A 17,518-nucleotide genomic window follows, 5' to 3' on the forward strand; every position below is an offset into this window, starting at 1 on the left:
AGTGTTGACAAGCAAGAGTTTGTTTCAAGTTCGGAACCTGACTTTGGTGGGTAGAAAAGAGCAGGATGGGAGTGTTTGTAGCCTGTAACTTATTGGTTAGCATTTGCTTTTCCTCTTCTCAACTTCTGCTGCTGAGCTGTGCTTGTTACAAGGAGATCCTGATACTAAAGACTCTGCTGTTCTTTAACATGTTACCCACTAATGATTGTTCTTCTCAGTTCTAAGCTTTCAAATTGGGGAAATCTTTTTGCTTCTCCATGTCTGGAATTAAGAGTGGTTAGAACATATCTGTCTGCCATGACTATTAGCTTTATAACTGTCTAAATAGGAGAGAAAGCATTTCGCATTTTGATCCCTCTGGCATGACTATAACATCTGCAATAGGATAAACTCTAATTTGCAACACCACAGGTAAATGAAGGCTGTAGCCTGAGAAGGTGTGTATGGGTTCAGTGCAAGAGATGTTTCTCTTTTCCTTGGATCTACTTGAGTTTTGAGTTATCTACCGATAAAAAAAGAGAGTTGGTATAGAAACATAAGCAAATATGTCTACTTTGCACTTTGCATGTGTGCAGGCTGACATTCAGAAAATGTACTGTAAAGTGTTAAAGTCTTTTTTTTGTTGTTGTTTTTGCTTTCCTGCATAGAGTCTGACCTCAGAAAGAGGCAAGTGACAGAATGAAATAGGAGTTTCCGTCGTCATGGCTCTAGGATAACTCTGGTTGGTTTGTTCCTAATTTAATTTTAATTGAACAGTTTGTGTCCTTATGAAAGGAACAAGATAAGGGAAAGATCTTTGTGAAAGTGAAGAATTAATTGAAAACCTTTCAGGAGACTCTAGGACAAAGTCTCTTAATTACTGGGACACAATGGATAACGTTTTTGATACTTGAGGCTTTTGTGGTTCCTATTCTTGACTGCTTCATTGACCTTAGTGATGAGCCCATCTCTTGAGCAAGGATGTGCTGCCCCTGATTGCCTCTCATTCAGCTGCAGGAGCTCATTCACTGTGGTGGCTGGAGCTCAGGACACAGTCAGCCTGTATTTAGGATGGACTTGGCATGGCAAGGGGGAGCTCAGAGCAGGCTGCAAAGCTTGACAGAGAGGCTGGTAAACACGTAACTGAGAGGAGGGTAGCACAGAGTTAAGTTACGCGTATCGAGCTTGCTTGGCTATGCCCAAGCATGTGCAGAAGGAAGCGGTAGTGGCACGGAGTCCTGAGCTGACTGGAGTGATGTAAAGCCTTGATGTAGGTCATGTGCAGAATTCCTTAGCGAGGGAAAGATTAAACACCATACCTTTGGCCTCAATGGAGTCAGCTGGAGTGGTTTCTCACAGCATTGGTGATCTTTCAGGTGGTGGGGGAGTGTGTGTGGAGCTGAAATTTCCCCTTGGAGCATGCCCCCAGGCGAGGAAGGAGGACCTTCCCTCGAACAGAGGCCTGACAGATGTCAGTGGGGTCTCATGTGAGACTTTTGAAGCAGTAATGGTTTGGTGTCCCTTCCTGTAGTACAAATTTCAGGACCAAGAGGTGGTGATGTTCTTACATACGGTGTTTACAGTATTGCTGAGCCCTTTGCTTCAAAAGTTCATGGGTGAAATGAACTTCACAGAAACATGTGACAGTGCTGGGCAAACCCTTGTGTAAAGAGCTGCTGTATCTAGCCATCTGCTTCAGTGCTATGACTCAAAAAAGAAAAGAGTCTTCTTTGTTCTATACTGTAATCTTTTTATAATGATGTGACCTGAGACCAGGAAAGAAATTGTAGTTTCCTGACTATACTTTATACAAAATATTCCAGTTGCGCCTTGCATTGAACACTTGTCGTGACGTTAAGCATGTACTCCTGATATGTGAAATCAGCTTAAACATCATCAAGTTGGAAGGAAAACACTTTTTTTTTCCATTTTCCCCTCCTGTCTTATCAGCCTCAAGAGCGCTTTCAGTTCATGTTCTCAAGCTGTTCTGCACAGCCACTGCTCTAGCCCCTGGGGCTAGCAGCACACTTAAAATAAATAAATGGAGATACAGTTCTTATATAAACCACTCATCTCCTGTAGCTGAAGCTTTAAGGAAAGCATCAACACCTGTAATACTCAGGAAAGGCAGGAATTTTAGCAGTGCTGCCTGGATGTTGACCTTGCTTAGTCAGTGCAGCCCTGTGCCCAGCCAGGCACTGGGAACCCATCATGGTCAGCCTGTGGGACTGTCATATGCTAGCAGAGGCTTAGCTTCATGTTCAGAAACAAGTAGTGTGGGTGAGCATGGTGGTACCAGTCTGGCATGCACAGTAGACTGCCTTCCTCCAACAGCATGGTAAATCTTGGAAAGCCCAAGAGTTGTATTTCTTTCCAAAGAAATACAATTGTGGTTGATCTTTGTAGCCCTGATCCTACTACCCAGTAGCTCTGTTGTCCTCAGCAAGGTGCAGGTTGAAAATGGGTTCGGGGTTATTCATGTCACCTAGTTGAGGTATGTAGCTCAGCCAGGGTGTTAGGTTCCTTGACCAGCTGGTGGCAGGAGGAAGAGGATCTCTTGAAAGGGAAATTTCTCAGTGCCCAAATGAAGCTGCTCTTCTAAATTGCTTTTTCTCTCAATTGCTTCTATAGAGGCTCATAGGATGAGTGGCTGGGCATGGGACAGTGTGACTGTTGCCACTGCTGCCTGCCCTAGGTAGTGGAGAGCCTGGTTTGTAACAAGGCTGAATTAAATGAGGATAAGAGTAGCTGAGGGAGCAGTTCCTAAGTTGGTGGGGGCAACTACCTGCTCGGATCTATGGCTCTGAATTCTTTAAATAATTTGAAACTAGGTCTGTTTTTCCCAGTGACCCTTCAGCCTTCTGGCATGTCTGGCTGGACTGGGGGTTAACTTAGCAGGAGTGGAAGGAGATGGGAGCTATGGACTTAGCCATGTGTGCACATGAAGATAGATAACCAGGAATGGATAATCATCCACTGCGTTTGTCCCTCAGGGCTGTGGTTCCCAAAGTCTGCACTGCTCAGTGGTGGTCCGTACAGAGCAATTTCCATAGGTGCTGTAACGATGGAGTCAGGGGCGAGGAATGAAGGACTAGCAGCAACTGGGTGACTCCTCAAAACATTTCTAAAGATCTTCATTGTGTTAAAACAGCTAGACTTGCTCTCCCACTGCTAATTTCCATGCAAGTAATTGCTCTGATTGACCCTGGCTTGTTCAGTTGCTGTGGACTGGGTAGCATGGTTGCAGACGGGGTGGAGAGTCGGGTCTGTTGGGTCTCCTCTACACAACAGCTTGACAGCACAGGTGGGTGGGTTCGAGTGGTGGTGTAAATTGGTGTTTCTCCAGCCTTGAACTTGTGATTTCCTTTTGGGTCTTCTGTCTTCATGCAAGCTGACAAAGGACAGCAGCTCCATTACAGAATGTGCTGTAATTTCTGACTGCAGGTTTCTTCTTTCATTCCCCTAATCCAGTAATTACAGATGTTTCTTACTCCTTTACCTTGAAAGCACACAGTTGCCACTACTAACACCACTTTTCTAATACTCCAATGATCTGTGACTTTCTTTACATCATTTTTGTAACCCTCAGTTTGAGGAGTATAAATAATTAAAGTTATTCATTGATGCTTTTTGTACTACCACTTGGTACAGAACTGTTAGTTTTTTGTGCCTGTGGTGACAAGTGGCCCTTTAAATGCAAAAGACCTTATTTTGATTTGGAGGATGTGACTGGCTTCAGTGGAGTGACTCTGGACTTAACACCAGTACTGAGGCAGAATTTGTCTTTCCAGTATATCCAGGCCAAATATTATGGTCAAGGAAGGTGTTTCTATTTTCTCCCCTCTGAAAATTCCCTCAAGTTTTGTATTAGTATTTTGGTGGCAATAGTATGTGTCTGTGCAGTCACAGATTCCCTGTTTTGTGAGCACACTGGACTGACTTACATGAAACGAAGACATTTTTGAGTTCAGGAGGTCTTACAGTCTAAGCGAAAACAAAGGTGCGAAGTGGTCAGCATAGGAAATCACCATCGGCTCCTCAGCCCCATTGCTGGTGGAGCTTCTGAGCATAATATTTGCATGCTGGTCTTCCAGGAGCATTTTTTTTGCCTGAATTTATGACCATATACCCTATACAGACACCTGTTTTTTTTTCTGAAAAATGCTCCACAGTTTTGAACGATTAATGTCACATTTGCATAATTGCTTTTTTCTTCTATCACTTTCCTCTACTCCCCATCCCACTGAAACTGTGAAGATCAGTAATTGTTGCCATTATTTTTGACCAAAGGAGAGCATGCAACAAAAGAATTGGAAGAAAGGATGAGGTACCATGGGGCTAAATATCCTGATCAAAACCGCTTCTGTCATTTGAGTATCAATTTTTACAACTAATTTGGCACAGCATCACTAGCGGCAAGCTGCCTGCAAAGGCATGAGATGATCTGGGAGCGAGGAATAAGTCTGCAGGCTTCCTCTGCGTAGGCTAAACCCCATGCAGCAGGGTGCATCGCTGTCTGTCTGATCTCATCTTTGTTTTCACTTCACCCTTTTGGGGCTTGCAGGACCAGTGTGTTGCAGCAGTGGGTTTATTGCCTTATTGATTTGTAACCCATCAATGTTTCCAATGAGATGCATGTAATTTGTTGACACAAACCATTAGGTCTTCTTCAATGCCCTGGAGTTTCTGAATCACCAGCTTAAACACTATTATTGCAGAGCACATTATCACTTGGAAAGTGCCTCTGTCTTCTCTCTCTCTCTCTCTCTTTTTTTTTTTTTTTTTTGCATTAAATTCAGCTACATAAATAGCATTTACGTAGGCCAAAAAGGTACCAAGATGTTCTGTATTTCTGTTTTGTTTTACCTTAGGGAAACTTGGTCAGCAGTGATGCTCACAGTTGATGTGATCCTTGGGCACTGTCTGTGAACTTTCCTCATAACTCTTCTGCAAGAGGCTCCAATTAACTGAACAGCTTCAAGTGCATGGGCGGGTTTTGGCACTGTGACAATTTTAACTGGAAATACAGTTTCATCGTAGCAATGTTTGGTTATCCTTCACTGTGAGGATGGAAGGGCTTTGCTAGCATCTTGTTAAACATGATTCTGGCAACTACAGGAGGAACGAAGAGTCCAGATTGTTCCCAGAACTAGGATAGAGGATTTCTTGGCCCAGTGCTGCTGCTGGTGCCTGCCTTCAGTGGAGTACATTTCTAATCTCCACTCTGCTATTTTACATATGTGCTAATTGGGCTCCAGTCTAAAAGGAGGATCAGGCTCATTATAGTTTTCAATAGCTGAAAAAGAGTTATTACATCATCTTACCTCTCCAAGCCTTCCTTACTTCCTTCTTTCATGAGCAGCAAAATGACCTTGCCTCTTGTGCAGACCCTTGATGTTCTGGGCTTAAGCTTAGATTCACACCTTGGTTTAGGTCTTTCCTCTTAAGCTTGGAGCAGGGCTTTGTGGCGGGTCTGTAACACTGCTTTCCCTGGGTGTCCACACAGATAAAGCTCCTGTCCATGGATATGATCCAGGACATGATTCAGGTGGGCATGGGGGGCTGATGCTGTCTGTATGAGATTGGGAAATAAAGGTAAACCATTATCAATGTCTTAATTAAAATTTCTGGAAGTGGGGAAGGCAAGAATCATTCCTCTGGGTACATGTAGTGGGGCTGTCTAAACCAGTGACCCAGCACAATGCTCAGAGTTTCAGTTGTGGACAGATGGATTCAGCACCTTGCCCAAACGGCTAGAAAGGCTTCTTGGTACAATTTTCTTGGCAGTGACAAAAGAAGTGCATCTTTCTAAAACAGTGATGTGACAAAGATGTCTTCTGATCTTTGGAAGCTGGGAGCTGATTTCCACCCCTTCTGTCTCCAGATGGGACAGTACGTTCCCAGGCAGAGAGCTGGGGCTGTGGGTTTCTTTTTGTCTAGGGTTTCAGAAATAAGCGCTCAGTTGAAAATTTTTCAGTTATTATGTGCTGGGACACTGTTGTCAACCTGTGGTCTACAAGCCTCCCTACAACGGAGGAGTTTGGTAGAAGACCAAGGGCCACACAAAAAGTGACTGAAGAAAAGGAAGCTTGTGCCTACGCTCCATAACAGCTTGAATAAGGGAAATTGTTGTAAGAAATGCACATCTGATGGCAATTTTTTAGGAGCCTGCATATCAAGAAGATTGAAAGACAGTTTGCTAATATTACAAACCTCTGCATTGTGGTAGTGTTTGAAATTCTGCTAATAGTTGTCTTTTTTTAGCCATACAGTAATTGCACATCTCAATGGGAATGCTACTCAGGAATAATGATCCTATCAAGACAAGGGAATATAGATTGTAGTAAAGGTTATGATGGTTTCTGTTAGAGGCTTAACATTGATCCTTTTAGCTATCTGATTTTCCAAGAGGGGAAAAAAAAACCAGCTTTGAGTTAAGCAGGCAATTCAGTGTGAAAATTCTTGTGGTTAGTTTTGTAAGATGGAACTTGAAGTGAATGTGCTAAACTGTTTTTTTTTCTCTCTCTTTTTTGATGAATGCTTTAAAAAAGAAATGGATTTTTCTTTCCCACACATTTTAAGTGCTCTTATCAGTTCTTTTATTTTTTTCCTAATGCAAGTCAAAATTGTTAGAGAATTCAGAAGTAAAAATCCATTATGTTGAAAAGGCCATGTTGTGAAATATATCATAAACACCCTTTAGAGCAGTGCCTGCTAATTAAGGCAGAGAGCTCCTGGGAAACAGCAAACCTATAACAAAGCTCAGCCCCCTTTGATCCTCTGTTGAGTTTGTAAAAACGTTGCCTGCCTAAACGTGTCTGCAGCTTGTTACACATTTTATCCATCTGCTGCAAGACCAAAAATAAGCAATTTATAGTTCAGTTCAACTCCAGTTGTTAAGCCTATCACTGACTGTGGAGTCTTCGGTAAGAGGGGGAGGAGGGGAAGAAAAACCAAGTAAAGGCTAAGCAGGGTCAGGCACCCTGGAAATTGCATTGCGCGTGCCTGTAGGGATTATGTAGGCACGGGGTTGCAAGTTGGGCAGGTGTGTTGCAGGTGTTGCTGCAAAGCAGTTCAGATTTTTTGGGTGACATATACTTCAGTGTCTATCCATTGTCTATAAACTGAAATCAAACCGTTCGCTGGGGTTTTCTGGCTTTAATGCAGACAAATTTCCAGGTCTTGGGTAGAATTGTGGATGTGTGTATACATGTGGCATATATGTCAAGTTTCTCCCCAGCCTATCTATAGTGAGATGGTTGGGGGAACTACTTGGTATATGAAAGATGCATGTTCAAGTCTTTTCTGCCTCTTCAGGTGACTGGGTGATCACACCCAAGCCCTGCAGGTGACCATAGATCCCCGCTTTAATTCCATGAATAAAGTAAAATCTTGCCTTGAAAAACTCCCTCTGTCTTTATGGTTGTGATACCAACCTCCCTAACGTGGAGCTTCTCGTGCAGGACCGTGAGACTTGCCTGAGCCCTGGTGCGGTCAGCCACCGCATCGGGAGAAGTGGGATGGCTCTGTTGGACCGATTGGGTGTTAGCTCTGAAATCTAATAACAAGAGGAGCTAATTATTCCCTATGCAAATATCACAAGTCTGTGTTCTGTTGGTTTTAGAACAAATCAACGCTTCATTTTAGCACCCATATGTTTTATCTGCATTGGTTAGCTATCACTCCTGGATGCCTGCATCCCTCCAAGGGCTACTGTTGTCACATATCTTGCTGCAGAGATGGAGGCAGAGCACCATGAAGTTCTCGTTTCATCAGAAATCAGAGATTCATTTGCTGTTGCCTCTAAATAAATGATGGGTTGAAAATATATCCAGTATCCAGTACTCACCTGCCCAAATTTATCTCCTTCCATGCCTGGGAGAATCTCACTGTTACAAGTACCGTCTCTTCTCAGTGACTTCTGGTGCTGTGACTTACCAGTAGCAAATCTGCATTTTGCTGAAACTGTGTTGTCTGGAGCATGTAATCACTTTAGGTCTATGAGAAAAGAAGTTGCACAAAGCAGGGAGGCTTCGCCAAGGGCAGGGCTGGAAAGAGGAGAGTTGATGACGGGAGCAGCTCACCTGGGAGGTTATGCCATGGCATTGTCTGTTCTTTGCCAAAGATTTAACGCGCGGCAGGGAGCGTTACCTGGGTCCCAGTGGCTGAGCCAGAGGCCAGTGGTTGACTGGTGGGTACTGGAACAGTGTGTGCCCCGAGCCCGGAGAGTTTGTAACAGCCATCAGCTTTTAAAATGGCTTTAGTAACTTACATTCATTTACTGTCCTTGGAGAACTGTAATTCTTAGTGCATGCTGAAGCTGATAATAAACCTGTTGGAAGTGTCTGCAGTGTAAGTCAGTATTACGGAACAAAATTGTTTGGCACAGGTATTTCAAAAGGTAAAGACCTCAAGTCACTGATCTCATCTGTAAAAAAAGCTGCTCACCAAGCACGGTGGGCTCTCCTTAGTCCATGCTCCATTTAAAAATCCAAAGCACTGGGATTCCCACTACGTTTCTCTGGAGACCACTTCACAAGGTAATACACATTACTGCTGAGGTTATTTTCTTGCTGCTTATACTGTATTTACCCTTTTAGAGTTTGATTGTTCCTAGATCTCTAAATTCGGCGAGACACTGGTATTGATTTTGAAAGCTTCTTTTTGCTTCTTTTTAGTTGTCTTTTAGCCTAACAACTGCAGCTATTTAATTCTTTCTTCCTAGACCCATCATCCTGCTTGTAGGTTTCTCCTTCTTCTCAGAGTTCCTAAAAGAATATCTGTCTTGTGATAATGTGGGAAGATGTGTATCAGGCAAAAAGGCACCTTAACTTTCTGGAAGTTATGTTTTTAATTAGGGTTTAGATGAGTTTTGGGAAAACATATCATATCAACACGATACCAGTGCTTTTGTTAACTTGCTTCTGTTCCCAGTAATTTCATACCTATAATGTTCTACCTCCTGTGGTTTGTTTTTTTTTTTCATTTCTGTGAAGGGCGAAACAACTCTGGGTTGTGTTTCTCTGTGGGCAGAGAGGACTTCTGCAGAGCCTTTCTGGAGCAAACCATTTGAGGTAGTTGCCTGCCATGGGCTGGTTCTGCATGCTTTAGACCTGCCACTTTAATCAATCAAAACATAATTCTTCCCAGATTCTCCACCCTTCAATTTTCCCATCTGGACATGCTAATGCTAAGGATGTGGTGGAAATCAGGGCCGGGAGATTATTTGAGATTTTTGACTGCAGGTTGTTTTGCACTTTTTTACCAGGTCTGTTGACAACTGTAACCAGGATGCATGCGCTTCAGAAAAGGTATTTCTGTTCCAATGTTCTATGGTTTTTTTTTTATATAAGGTTTAACAATTGAATGAAAGCTTTCCAGACCTCTGCGGGAATATGTGTAATTTGTCCATCATTTCTGGATTTCTAGTGGTATTCTCAATGGGTAGAAGTGCTTTTCCCACTTCTCCTTTCAGTTGTAGACATCTTATGAGATAGTGTGTCGACAGGTGCTGATGGACAAGCAATTTACAGTAATCTCTTATGCTGCTTATTCTGTAGCTCCCTGAATTATAAGTGACATGCTGGCAAAGCTGAACAGCTGATCACCGGATACTGGCATAGTGTTAAACATGGCTTCTGAGGCTGCTCAGAATTTCCTCCAGCCACTGTCTTCTTGGGTGTCTCAAATATACGAAGCTATCCAACAAGCAGGAGACTCTGTATCTTCTGCACTGCTGAATTTGAGTGGAGTGGGTGCTAAGTCAGAAGAAGAGAGGAACCGGGACTTGGAGAATAATGGAGGTGTTTATGAGGATTATTCTGAAGAATCAGATGATGAACGACACCTGGACCTCTGGGATGAGGAATACTTATATCCTAGAGAAGATGGTCACATTTGGGATCCTGATCTCGCTTCACAGGACCTCCCTCGTGGCTCTGACATGGGTCCGCAGAGGCAAAAATGGGTTAAAAATACCAGCAGCTTACCAGAGCAGTGTGTTGAAAGCACCAAGTCTTTGACAGCCAATGGATCCTACTGGATGAATGAAGATCTCCAGCCACTTGATCGGCTTCCTCCCATTGCTGAGGAAGAAGGTGAGCCCTCTATGAGGACGAGAGGTCATGAGTGCAACCTCAGCTTGGGTGGCTCCTTAAAAAGAAATAATGGCAAGGCAAATTTTGCAGGTAAGCAGCTAGCACACACCCTACCATTATTATCCAGACCTCTCTTTTCTGGTATTGATTTGATTTATTTGCTAATCTGCTCATTATGTGCTGTGTTGTCTTTGTTTCCCACAGCTAAAATAAAACTCCCCAAATCCCAAAGAAAAATCTAACCTTTCTTCTTCTGTTTCCAATTCTTCTCTTGCTCATGAGATTAATCTCATTGAAATCAGTGGACATCTCCGGGGTGGAATGCTGTGTATTAAGCAATCAAGCCCTATTACTGTAGCAAGGAGTATTTTGCTCCCCCCGTGTTTTGTTTCTGGTAGCAGGACCCTTCAAAGAGAGTGTTTAGCCTTAAGCCTTTGCTTTGAGAACCATCTGCCTTTGCGTCATTGCTATTAAAGTTATATATAATCTCAAATGTTGTTTCTTTTTGCCAGGAATCTCAAGATGTTACTGTACCATGTGCTGTGAAATGCTGTACTAAAAAGCCAGCCATATCTCATGATTTTATGGATGAAAGGCTCCCAAATCGCTTTCCTCCCCTCCCACCACCCCCACAGGACTTTCAAATAAAACTGAAGAGGACAGCAGGCAGAAGATTACAGGAGAGAGAACTGAATTTTATATTTTCAGTTTTGAATAGGCCTAAATATGACTCCTGATCATTAAGTGACATGAACAGCTTTCCAGGCGATTTTGTTCAGGATGGAATTTCAGCCATGTGACTTGTACTCGCTAAATATTGCCATAAATGTGGCTGGAAGTTACCTGGGTCACAGAGGGCTGATGGAGACGTATGTCCTAACCAGAAGTAGGAAAGCTGCAGTCCTGCTGACCCCATCCTTGGGTCTTGCTGTGTTAAAGCCGCTCTGCACAAACGTCCTAGGAAGGGGGATAAGGGAGGAAAGGGTAGGGAGGAGAGTGGGTCTACGATATGGAGCTGATGAAGAACTTGAGACTCAGGGTCTTCAGAATTTGGCTTCAAATATCTAAATTGCTTTTTCTGAAGCAGACAGTAGATGCTCTTGAAAATGTTTTATAATGACCAAGAGCTTTTCATCACTCTTGGCTTCTAGGGAAGTCTTACATATTTAGCCTTTTCTGTGCAGACTGCGGAAGATCAGCCTGTTTGTTTTCATATTTAATAGGAATATCAGACTGAGAGAGTATAAACCTTGATGGTGTTCTTTAATTAATGTTAAAATTAGCTCCTTTCTTTATTACTATTCCTCACGCTGTTATGGTCAGGGAGTAAATAACTAAAAAGAGCTTTTGGTCTAGCTGTTGTGTCTCCCAAACTGGGACTGCTTGTTTAATATTCCAAATGCCAATTCTCAGGTTAAGCACCCCAGGGCTGTATCTCTTGGAGCCCAACCTCTAACCTCTACAGACCCCAAGCCTTCTGGTATTCCTGTATGTTGCCTGTGCGATATCTTGCCCACAGGGTTTGTTCATAGGCACAAAGTCAATGCTGCAGGGCTGGATTTACCGTGTGTGCTTGGATTATGTGTCCAGTGTGTGCACAGATGCCACGGGGCAGGACATGTCCTTCCAGGGAGTGCTGGGGCCACGGATCCTTCTGGATGAGTCCGGTCCAGGGCGCGATCCTGTCTCCTGCAGAGCCTGCACCCCTAAGAGGGGCTGTTAGAGCAATTCATAGCAAATCCCAGGGCTCCTCAGAGTAGGCTGGGGAACACCCACGTGCCAAATGCATTATGCCGATGGTGACCTCCAGATCTCTGTCCTGTCTCAGGACTACACCCTTGCTTACAGTGGGTAGGAGAAAAGATGGTGAGCTCTCAGGGAAATGGGGGCTGGGAATGGGCTGCTGTCACTGCCAGAGCAGTTTCTCACCTGCAGTGTTGTCTGCAGGGACATCTGAGAAAGAGAGTCCGTAGAAACATGTGATGGACCAGATGAATTGTCCTGGTGAGAGACACACAGAGTGACAGTCAGATGCCAGACTAACCCATCACTGTGGCTAAAGGAGAGGGTCACTCTGAACCTCGCTCCCAGCTCCCAAGTTGCTATTGGACTCTCTCTTAATATTTATGGGCTTTCCTTCTCAGTAAAGCTGTCTGGAATCATAGTGGACTGGAAGGCTGGCCTTACAGAGCTCCCCAGCACCTACACTGCTGCTGCCTAGAGCTTTCTACTTCCACACGAAGCACTTTGGAAGGCATTGCATAGCTTTTTACACCAGAGGGAACGTCACTCCAAATGCTCTCAAATAGTCTTTTATCTCTGCAATGCACTGAACAAAGGGACATCCAATGGTCTCAAGACTTTATAGTCATGAAGTTGGCTGTTTGAGAGTCGGAGGGCTGGGAGCTGATGCCTTTTTTCTCAGAACTATCTAAGTTGTATAATAGGAAAGTGCCAAACTGTGATTTGAAAATGTCTTCCACAAGATCTTTGATGTGGAAGAACTCATTTTGCTCTTCTAAGTGACCCTTCACTTCCAAAACACACACAGGCTCTTTGTATTTCATTTTTCAACTCTTCATTTCTTCTTTTTCCTTTAGATTCATTCTTTAACATCAGGAGTATGAACTCTTATGATGGCAACCTAGACATACAGAGAGGCTGTAATAACCTGGCAACTTAAAATTTCAGTCATGGATTAAAATGATCAAGAGAAGATGTTTGAGGTATCCTTATTTCTGTTAGCTTTGCTACCTAACCCTAAGTGACAATGTAAGCGAACATATGGACTCACTGACATTCAGCAAAGGCGTTCAGTAGCATCAATATTAGCTTTGAACATTCTTTTTCCATTTGGCATTTTTTCTCCATTTCTGCAAAATACGTGTTTCCTGTTTATCCTTATATTCTTTTCAGAACATTGCATCTTGACTTTATTTCACTTAATGTACCATATTTCTCTCCACAATAGAATATTTTAAAGCTAAATTGGCTCAAAACAGTAGCAATGCTGAATGCTTTTTGTTGCCATGGAAATATTTCTGGGCACTTACTGAAGACCTGGTTGCCAGTAGTAATGTAACAGAGAAAATAGATATGCTTCATTTAGCAGCCACTGGTGATTAAAGAGCCACAGAAACCTGTTACAAGGTCATTCCAATATATACTTTATTTGGTTTAGGGGAAAAAACCCACCAACACTAGATGAGAATAATTTTGTTTTAAAAAAGATGCAAAACAAAATCCAGTAGTTGTTCCCCTCTCTTAAGCTTAGAGCAAGCTTCTGAGATGAAATAAAGTAAAATTGCAGTTAAAAGCAATCATTACCCCTTCTCCTTTTTAGAAAATATGTTTTTGATCACATCTTTGCCTCCTAGGAAATGTTTCCTAGCTCCCAGAGTAGCTTTTCTGAGGCCCCAAAGCAGCACACACATTATTGAAAACCATTTTTAGGCTTAGGGATCTAATAAAGTGTCTGAGCAATGAAATTCTTGGGTTCTTAAGTCAAATGTCTGTTAAGATACTGTGAGGCATGCTAATCAGCAGGGCGCAGGTTTGGCTGCTGCTGCATCCTGGTCTGCACTTAAATGGTGCTGGTAATGTTGTGCCAAGGTTTCAAACAAATGCAGGGAAAAGGTTTTCACTTTGGATGCTTTTGATCCACAGTTTAAAAATGAGGAGGTAGTTCAGCAGGAAATATTGCAACGCCAGGTGTTTGGTTTAAGAGGTTCATGCTGGGAAGGCAGACCCTTCCATGTATGCAGATCCCTGCCGCCAGTTGCATGTGATGTAGATGTATATTTTGCAAATACGGATGAACTTGCTTTTGCAACTTCCTTGAGACCCTCCTTCATTGTCTAAGCTCAGTGTTTGGGATGACAGAGAATTCGTCTCCCACGGCAGAACGGGGAGAGAGCAGCCGTTGAGGCTAAGGTACTGCTGATCAGCTGACTGGGGGTGGCTGGCGAGAGTGTGGCTGCCAAATCCATCATTGCACATTTGGCTTCAGAATTGAAAAAAGGCAGTGGAGCAATAAGCCACTTCTAAAAGTAGCGTGCTGCAAGCAGAGGGGTAGAGCTGGCTAGCCCATCTGCTTCCCAGCCTGAATCTACAGAGAAAAAATAAGTAATAATGAAAAAGGTGAAGAGTAGCCATAATTGTGCCATGAATGCAATGGCTTTAGCCCACTTCTTCCTCAGGGACCGTCCCTTGCAAACAAAAAGTCAAAGTGACCATTAAGTTAGCAGTTTCAGCAGACACTGCTCTGAAAAGGCATGGGGACAGACACACAAGCAGAGCTGAGTCTTCTGAATCGGAGATGAACTGTTTTTGCACCGTGAATTCTAGGATTGAAGACTCTCCCAAGCTGTCTGACACTGTTCATAACACTAGTGTAATTTATAGGTGAGCACTACACTTAATCTCCAAAGACTACATGCAGGTTTTTTTCCATCAGTTAGACGATCTCAGTACTAGCTAAAGGTTGCATTTCAGTTGCACCAAAATAAATTTTTTGACCTTGGAATACTAGGAAGTTTGACATCCTAATAGGAATCTTGTCTAGATGGCTAGTTATCCTCAGTACATGTGTAAGGGGAGGCATGCCTCTGAGGCTCTGGGAGTTTTTAAAGCTAGAAAGCACTATTGCATTTACTTACCTTGGCCTCCAGCTTAACAGGGTTCATTGATTTTTGCCAAAAATTGCTGTAGTAGAGGAAACTCTTCTTTCTGCTGTATATGAGCACCCCTGACCTCAGTAAATGACCCTTCATATGGCCAGGAATTCCTAGGCAAGAAGTGAGTTTTCATTAGGTCCTATAAAGCCATATAGCAAAATATACCTGTAACAAAAAGTTGTTGCTTGTGTGATAAATAAAACTTCTGCTTGAACCTGAGACTGAAATAGATAGATGGCCAGTTTCCATGTAAAGATCCTAGGTGCTGATGGATTTTATCACCTGTCTGGCTATGGGGCCAACTCTAGCCAGAATGTAGCCCGATAAAAAATCAGTGCCTGTATTCAAAGCAGAACATTTTAAGAGGCTACACTGAATCAATAGCACCGCTAGGACTGAGTGAAGGAAAGCAAAGACAGACAGTGGACGAAAGCACTTCACAGAAAATACTCCTGGATGTTCGAGTGGGAGAAAGCGCTAACATGACTGGGGATATACATCTGGTCTCTGAAGAGTGTGGTACAAGTCTGCAGCTTTCTGAGATGAAGTGCAGACGTGAGTTTGCATTGAATGCTTTCTCTCTGGGAAATTCAGAACCACTCAGAAAGTGTTTGTGCACAGACTTTTGTCCTTGTGAAGGTGATACCATGTTCCTTTTTATATTTAAAGTACTCCTTTGCAGTTCTGTCTTTTCAAAGTTTCAAATTATGAGGGATCTTCATCCATGATGCCAAAAGTAAGTGGTGATGAGAGTGCACAATAGCCCTGAAAGGAGGGTGGATTGTGGTATGTTAGCTTTACAGCTGGGGGAATGAAGCCAGAGTGGTTCAAAACACAAATTTTCAAAGGTGCTACTATTGTGGGCTTTGTCTTGGGCCTGTCAACATTACTGTCTATCCTCAGCTGGTGATTTTAGATGCAGTATCTTTTTAAGCCCACGGTAGATCAGTAGTTTGGGTCTTCACCAAGTTCTGTGTCTGGCGGGCAGAGCTTCCTTGTGCCTAGCTCCCTAGGGGCCATGAAGAAGGATGCTCTGTTAAGGAGTACTTGTCATCTGCTTTTGCCGTCTAGAAGGTTGCATAAGCTGTATGGAGAAGGATGTATTTGAGAGGAAGAAATGGATTTTGCCATTCAGTGCAGTTGCAGAACAAATTGAGTGTGTGAGCGTGTGCGTTTGTGCATGTATTTTCTGATCCACTTTTGCTAAGTGGCATCCTCTTCCCACTCCCCATATGGCAGTTGTGACTCTGTCTTCCTCTGGGAAGGTTGTTTAGGACTCAGGAGGCTTCATTTACCAATAAACAGCATCTTGGCAGCATCTGGGAAGTGCTGCCTCTCTCCCAGAAACACTGCCTCCTCACCTTCCATCTCCTACTACAGGCAAAGCAGGTGTGAATGATCTCATTGTGTTGTGGTGGAGGTTACGTGCAGGCATACTAGCAGCGCTCTGTGCAGAGCTGGAACATAGTATTTCTGTGTGCTGATACAAACAGTAGTACTTCTCTTTTCTTTTCTTTTTTTTTTTTCTTTTTTTTTTTTCTTTTTTTTTCTTTTTTTTTCTTTTTTTTTTTCTTTTTTTTTTTCTTTTCAATTGCAGTTGTTGCTAGCTTGGCCTCCTTTGTAGAAGGCTGCTTATGCAAACCCATCATGGCAGGCAAATGCTTGAAGAAAGGAATGACCATTAGGACTTTTGGAAGCATGGATAATCCATCTCTGTTTCTTCCTAGCCTCTTTGTATTGCTTAACACAAAAAGCACTAATGTAAGCTTACATGAGATAAGGTCACTCTGCTAAAAGGTGAATTGGTGTTAGTCTTCACCTCTTGCCAGATAGGGGTGTGGGTATGACTTCCTTGTGCCCAGTTCATTTTTGGCTGTTGTAATGACCCGTTGGCAACAGCCATCATTTTGAGTGGCCTCATAGACTCCTGACACAGTTTTAGTAACCAAGGGGAAAGACTGCAATGAAAGAAAAGAGGGAGATTACGGTCATGGAGGAAAAAATGTGCAGTTTTATTGATAGTGAATGGCATTGTTGGGCTGTGTGGGTCTTCCAGGTAATGAAGAAGGTGTGGTTGGGCTGCACCTCTACAGGTGCTGTTTGTGTGATTCTCCTGCAGTCTCCTCCTCCTGAAGGAAGGCTTCATCAGTACCTATTTGTAGACCAACATGAATGACTTAGGTTGAATCTTAAACCAGTCCATAGCAAAATCTGTAGAAAATCCCTTCTGATGACTATGAAAATAGCTGATGCTGTCATGGCTTCATCACCCTACCTAAAGTTCCCTCATGTTCAGGTGGGTGGTCCTGTGTCTAGAGAGCTCACTATCTGTGTGAGATGAAGCAACCCTGGAGGCACTTACTGCATTGGGCGTGAGTGCTTGCCCACGTAAGCTGGGCACTTGGAGACATTTCTCTCCTCAGGCTGGGAGAGATTCAAGCCCATATGGTTTATACATAGCAGCATAATCTGTGTGGGAGTATTTTCCAGCAAATAGCATGAGAGTGGTGGTGCTGGAGAGGAAGCCCTGAATTTGGATTAATGAGAGCACTGAGGTTTGCTGAAGCTTTCTGTCACAGGGTCAATTCTGGGGTCTAGACTTATTGCAATAAATAATGTAGCTATAAAACCATTGGACCTGAGGGTGCAGTTTTGCAGTTTTCAGTAGCTGATGTAAAACTGCAGCTGATGTATATTGTCCATCCCCGATCACACAGTTGTGCTACTTGCTACTGGCCTCACGAGTGTGCCACTGTGTGCTGAACC

General features: G+C 43.2%; 1 protein-coding gene across 1 annotated transcript in view; it reads left to right on the forward strand.

Moving 5' to 3' along the window:
- Positions 1 to 9,604: 9,604 nt before the first annotated feature.
- The window catches only part of SYT16 (synaptotagmin XVI), a 40,933-nt gene continuing 33,019 nt past the window's right edge, over positions 9,605 to 17,518 (forward strand). Inside the window, exon 1 of the mRNA XM_010293860.1 lies at positions 9,605 to 10,166. Within this exon, the coding sequence (XP_010292162.1) occupies positions 9,611 to 10,166 (556 nt within the window). The 5' untranslated portion in view covers positions 9,605 to 9,610. The remainder of the gene's footprint in view (positions 10,167 to 17,518) is intronic.

This window comes from Phaethon lepturus, unplaced genomic scaffold (assembly GCF_000687285.1).
Source record: "Phaethon lepturus isolate BGI_N335 unplaced genomic scaffold, ASM68728v1 scaffold3379, whole genome shotgun sequence".
Lineage (NCBI taxonomy): Eukaryota > Metazoa > Chordata > Aves > Phaethontiformes > Phaethontidae > Phaethon > Phaethon lepturus.